At 52.1% G+C, this 6,000-nt stretch overlaps 1 protein-coding gene across 2 annotated transcripts in view; it reads right to left on the minus strand.

The window, feature by feature from the left end:
* Positions 1 to 4,616, minus strand: part of PYGB (glycogen phosphorylase B) — a 53,849-nt gene extending 49,233 nt beyond the window's left edge. For both annotated transcript variants that reach the window (XM_072793612.1, XM_072793613.1), the window contains exon 1: positions 4,314 to 4,616. In XM_072793612.1, coding sequence (XP_072649713.1) covers positions 4,314 to 4,556 — 243 coding nt within the window. In that variant the 5' untranslated portion in view covers positions 4,557 to 4,616. The remainder of the gene's footprint in view (positions 1 to 4,313) is intronic.
* Between the last annotated feature and the right edge of the window lie 1,384 nt (positions 4,617 to 6,000).

The following is a 6,000-nucleotide window of genomic DNA, read 5'->3' on the forward strand; positions in this document are numbered from 1 at the left end:
ATAAATACAAAGGGTCCTTGCAGCCATCCATAGCACCTGGATATTAATCAGAGATACAGAATCAACAGGATATGTATATATAGATTTATTTTAAGGAACTGGCTCACACAATCGTGGAGGTCTGAGACTAAAATCTGATGAGGGAGGAGGACTCTATTTGCAGTTCAAAGGCAGTAGCCTGCAGAATCCCTTCCTGCTGGGGAGGGGTGGGAGTGGAGGGTAGGGGGTATGTCTTTGTTCAATTAAGGTCTTCAACAGATTGGACGAAGCCTACCCACACTACAGAGAGTAACCCGTTTAACACGGATTCAAATGTTAGTCTCATCTAAAAAACACCTTCACAGAAACATCTAGAATAGTATTTGATCAAATAACCGGGCACTGTGGCCCAGACAAGGTGACACAGTAAATAAACCATCACAGCTCCTAAGAAGAGAGCTATACTGTCTTGTTCGAAAAATCATGGCACACAGTCTGAGAGGCTTCTTAATCTCGTAAAATGATGGCTTAATCCTACCTTCCACTTGGTGAGCTGTCAGGTTAATCAGCAACACAAAACATCTGTCATCAAGCTTCTAGCCAGAGAAAATAACTATTTACTGTCAGGGAAGTCTGCTCATGGGATACAAGGTTAATTTCACAAGACAAGTGGAAACATCAAAACTGGGTGTGTTAAAAAGATTCCACTGGCTGGTCCAATTACTAAAAGAAAATCTTGTTAAGTGTGGGCAAGCCAAGGTTGCAAAAATGCTGCTCTAAATTAGATCACCTTCCTTTAACTCGTGGGTCCAGCCAAGCCATAAAATTAATCATATTCATTATGATTATCTTTTTAGAAATATTTCAGGGATGCCTGGCTGGCTCAGCAGTTAAGCGTCTGCTTTTGGCTCAGGGCGTGATCCCGAGGTCCTATGATCCAGTCCTGCATCAGACACCTGAGAGGGAGCAAGAAAGAGAGAGAAAGAAAGAAAGAAGAAAGAAAGGGGAAAGAAAGAAATGAAAAGAAAAAGAAAAAGAAAAGGAAAAAGAAAAGAAAGATTTCAGATTGCAGTTTGAGCCCACAGTGGAGCTGTCTTTCCTTAATCTACCACCATGGCTATGCCATGAGCTTATGGGAAAAAGCCTTGGTAAGCAGACTATTGCATCCACTGCAGGAATGTAGTAGGCCAGCTGTCCGTATTCTATACTATCCCCTTTAAAGTCCCACAGAAAATATCTCACACCTGCTCATTCTAGCAATTATCACAGAGATCCCATGACTCCCACAAGTGGACATGAGCTGCCATTTGCTTTGGCTGCCAGAACATAATGTCTGCACTTTGTGTCCTGACCTTGCCCTCAAATGCAACCTGTTCCTTACCCTTACTCTCTGGCCCCAGCCTTCTCTTTGAGGTCTTCTATTACTTTGAACCTTCTGTGTCATGACTTGCCTAAGCATTTTTGATTCTGGGGGTACAGGTGGAATGTCAAAATAAAATGGAAACATTTTGTAAGCAAACACAACGCCATAACTTTTTAGCATGGCAAGGGACCTCAGAAATGGATTACTTCTTCTCCCACTGCCTATGTCTCTGCCTCTGTGTCTGTCATAAATAAATAAAATCTAAAGAAAGGAAGAAGAAGGAAGGAAGGAAGGGAGGGAGGGAGGGAGGGAGGGAGGAAGGGTTACCTTATTCCACCGCCCTCATTTTAAAGATGAAAAAACTGAAGCCAAGCAAGATTAAGAAATCCAGCCAAATCCTTAAACCAATACAGACAGGACTATAAGGAGCTTTAGTCATTAAGTCATCCCTCACCATCCAGCTCTCTTCCGTTCCTGAATTTAGAGTGGGGTTCCAGCTCTAGAGTATCATCCCAGACTCCTGACCTTGCCATCACCTCAGAGAATCCTTGAACCATCTTTATTAACTAAGCACTGCCTCCTGCCAAGTACTAAACTTTCAATTTGGCCAGGTTTTCTTTTTTTTTACCTGATTTGCCAAGCTGGTTGCCTGAAAAATCTTCCCCTGAACACAAGTTTCATTTGCTTCTGCTACTGCCAAAAATAGAAGGCTAAATAGGTTCTGAAATAATAGGTACAGCATGATACTATTTTGTACAATAAAAATGGTGTTTCTATCAGTGTAGAAAAAAGATGTAGGACACAAAATGTTTATAGCATTTATCATGTTATTACTAGCTGTCAAGAGAGATTAAAATGAAGTATTTCCTTCCTGCTTATCTGTTTTCCAATTTTTCCTCCAATAATCATGAGAACTTGTGTAACTGCCTGAAAGAGAAAAAATTAAGTAAACGCACTCTAATTTATTAAATTTTGATCATTCAGCTACCATAATGAGAAGTGCAGTGGTACAAGTCGCTGAGGTCATTCCCACGCTGGGGTGCAGCTCTGCAGGATTTCTATTGAGAGCCTACCTCCTATCAGGCTCTGACCCTTATGGGGCTTGTTTTTGGTCCTTTCCAAGCAAACATGTAACTTCTGCAGAAAAAGGAGAGGAGGAGCTTATTTTTCAAAGTGAATCAGCCAGACTGAAGCACTTAACTTCCAATTTTCCTTTTTAAAATGGCCTTCCTATCCAGAACAGACAAACCACCTTCCCCTAATAGGCTGTGTGGTTTCTTTAAAAGACAAAATTTTCTGCCTGTAGCCACCACAGCAAACAATCACTCAGACCTCTCACTGAGGATTGGGAAAGTCGTTTTGTTAGAGGGATTAATTTTGTTCATGAAAGATCATTTCTGTACTCCCTGAGCCTCACTGTCCTTTTCAGGATCTAATCATACATAAACACTCTAACGGGAACCACAAGATTTTGGGGTGTGTCCTGGTCCAGGTCCAGGGAAATGTCCTTGAATGTGCAGGCACAGATGTACCCTTGTCGTCTGCTACACTGACAAGAAAAATGATGTTGCAAACCAGAGCTCTGCCATCAGCAGGGAATTCTGGGGGAGCCACTCACTGCCTCTCGGCCAGTGTCCCTGGCAAAGTCATCCTAAGCGCCTACTGTAAAAACGTGCTTTATCCATTTGGGGCCACATCGTTCTATGCTGTCTTGCATACTAAAGGTGACGCAGCCCAGCTGGTGCTCTAAACAAATCTGTCCTTCTCACCATCTCTGTTTTTGAAGAAAAAAAAGTACCCCAGAGTAAGTTGGAAAAAGCAACCAATCTCACTCTTAGCAATTAGTAAACGATTTCTTAATTCCTCATGAAAATACTCTAAAATACTATCAACAAAGCAACTATCCACTGCCTACGTGTATACTGCAAATCAAATCTTTGCACACTGGTTCCAGGCACGCAAGTATGTCCTTTGTTCACCAGTCACTCTACCTTAGTATCGTAGAAAGGACAATTTTCTGTATGTCAAGAGCAAGAAGTAAAACCCCAAACAAACGGGCAGAAGGTGGGTGGCCAAGACTATGACAGGTCCATCAAACTACAAATGGTATCGGAGACGCGTATCTACTAACTTGGGGAGCTACTGAAAAAGTTGCAAATGTCCATGAATGAAACGGAAAAATCACAAAGCTGTAGATGCGGTATACTTTTCAAAATATGTATGTACATTTAAGAATAGAAAAGGATTTGGAAAAAAAAAATCTGGATCTGAGGACATACACCTTTATTTTAATATAGTTCAGAGTAATGGGGTCACATCAGAGACTTTCGCCTGTTCTGCTTCTTTCTGCCATAAGCATAAATTTCTGCAAAACGTGAAAAGCAACAATCAATCTGCATGATCCATCACGTGATCTCCGTGAACTTTAACCCAACAGTGTTGGTCAGGAATGTGTGGGACCCCTAAAGACGCCGCCTTCTCGCAGGGCTGCTCCTCGGGCCCCTGAGCCCTGCCGCTTGAGCAGGCATCCTCCACGGTCTTCCGATCGCTGCCCCGCCAGAAGAGGCCCCACGATCCCCTGCGAATGCCTGGGCTCACCCCTTGCCAGCACGAAACTGCCCAGGCCTGGTCCCCGTCCCCTTTTCTCTCCCCCAGAGCCGCGGGAGAACACAAGGTGGGGCGCGGGGGCGGGGAAGAGCGAGCGCCGAGGCGCAGGGCGGCCACCGGCCGGAAGATGCCGCCGCGGGCCGGGCCCCGCGAGCCCAAGCCCTCAGAGCAAGGGGTCTGCGGTCACCGGCGACGCGGGCGGCCCGGGCGCCCTCCGGCCCCCCTCCAGGAGGCCGCCCCGCCCCGCCCCGCAGGCCCCCGCGGCTCCCCTCCAGGAGGCCGCCCCGCCCCGCCCCGCAGGCCCCCGCGGTCCCCTCCAGGAGGCCGCCCCGCCCCGCCCCGCGGGCCCCCCCGGCCGCCTCACCTTGGGGTCGCGCTCGTAGTAGTGCTGCTGCGTGCGGATCCAGCGGCCCACCAGGTGGTCGCGCACCGTGTGAGCCAGCGCGAAGAAGTAGTCGCGGGGCGTGGCCACGTTGCGGTCCTTGACCAGCGTGAAGTGCAGGTGCCGGTTGAAACTCCGGCGCACCTCGGCCACGTCGCCCAGCCCCGCGAGGCCGCGCACGCTGATCTGCCTCCGCCTCTCGCTGTCCGTGAGCGGCGCCGCCATCGCGCCGGCCGAGGGGGCTGCGGGCCGGGCCGCCGCGCGAGCGCCGAGGGGAGGACGCCGCCGCCGCCGCCGCTGCCGCCGGGCGTCGCGGGGCTGCGGCTGGCACGGGCCGCGCCTGCGCAGTGAGCCGGGGCGGGGCCGCCTTCCGGGGCCGCGGCCGGAGCGGGGCGGCGGGGCGCGAGGCCTGCGGGGGGCGAGGCCTGCGGGCGGCGGGGAGGCGCGGGCCCGGCTCCAGCCTCGCCTCCGGGTGAGCCAGGCGGAGAAGTGCCAAGCAGCGGCGAGGTTGGCCCCACGACGGCCAGGCCCGGCCGGAGGCGGGACGTGATCCCCGAGCCCCTGCCCCAGGCCGTGCGGCGTCCCGAGGTGCGGCCCCCAGGCTGGGGCGCAGCGGGGCCGGGTAAGGAGGAGGGAGCCGCGGACGCCGAGCGGGCCCCGTCCTGACCCGGGCGGCGAGGCCCCGGAGGCACCACTCACGGAGAAGTGCCCGCCGCCGCCCTCCCGCGAGCGTCTCGACGAACCCTCATTCCCTGTGCCACAGGCCCTCCCTCTGCCCCCCCGCCCCCCCCCGACTCGGGCCGAGGATCTGGGTCACAACGACAGACGCGGCTCCTCCGCGCCTCTCGGGTGCAGCGAGCCCAGACGGGGCCTCCGGACAGCGCTGCCCGGGCCCGAGGAAAGTGCCCCGGGCCCGCCTGGCGCGCGGCGCTGCTGTGCTCTGAGCCTGCGGATACGGCTTCAGGGGAGCCTCATCCTGACCCCCGTTTCCTGTGTCCTCCGGCTGCCCGGTGGCCCCATTGCCTGCAGTTAGGTCGTTGCAGTGGGTCAGCAACCCTAATTCTGTGCCCCTGCAGGTTTGCACTGGGCAGTCTTTGGCTGGTGGGCTGTGAAGATCCCCCAATACACGGAGGTCAGATCTGCCCGCGGGACACGCCCTGAAAGTAGATGCACGAGTCTTCTGGTGTGATGCTTCCAAAGTTCTGACCGGGACCCTCTCCGAGCTGCATACCTCTTGGAGGACACTAAGTGGGGAATGCCCTCTCTGCCCCAGGTATCCACAAACCCACCTGCTCCAGGTGGCCACTAATATTACTGGGATAGATAATGAACCCAATGGTCATCTCAGCCACTTTCAGATAAGTAATTTTTAGATAGTTACAAGTGCTGCGAAGAAGAGCACGTTTAGCAACCAGTGACAGGGTATCTGAGCTGAGACCACAAACATACTAATGAGTAATGAATCTGGGGGAGAAGAAAGTACAGACGTTCTGAGGTAGGTAGGTACCCACTTGGACAGTTCACAGAATAGCAAGTCCAGTGCAGGTGGAGCAGAGAGCTGCTGAGGGGCATTAGAATTTGACACCCCCCCCCCCCACACACACACACACCCACACCCTGCCGCCAAAATGCCTCCTTGGCCTATAGATGATTTTGAGCTAAAGGGCAC

The sequence above is a fragment of the Canis lupus genome, chromosome 22, assembly GCF_048164855.1.
Source record: "Canis lupus baileyi chromosome 22, mCanLup2.hap1, whole genome shotgun sequence".
Lineage (NCBI taxonomy): Eukaryota > Metazoa > Chordata > Mammalia > Carnivora > Canidae > Canis > Canis lupus.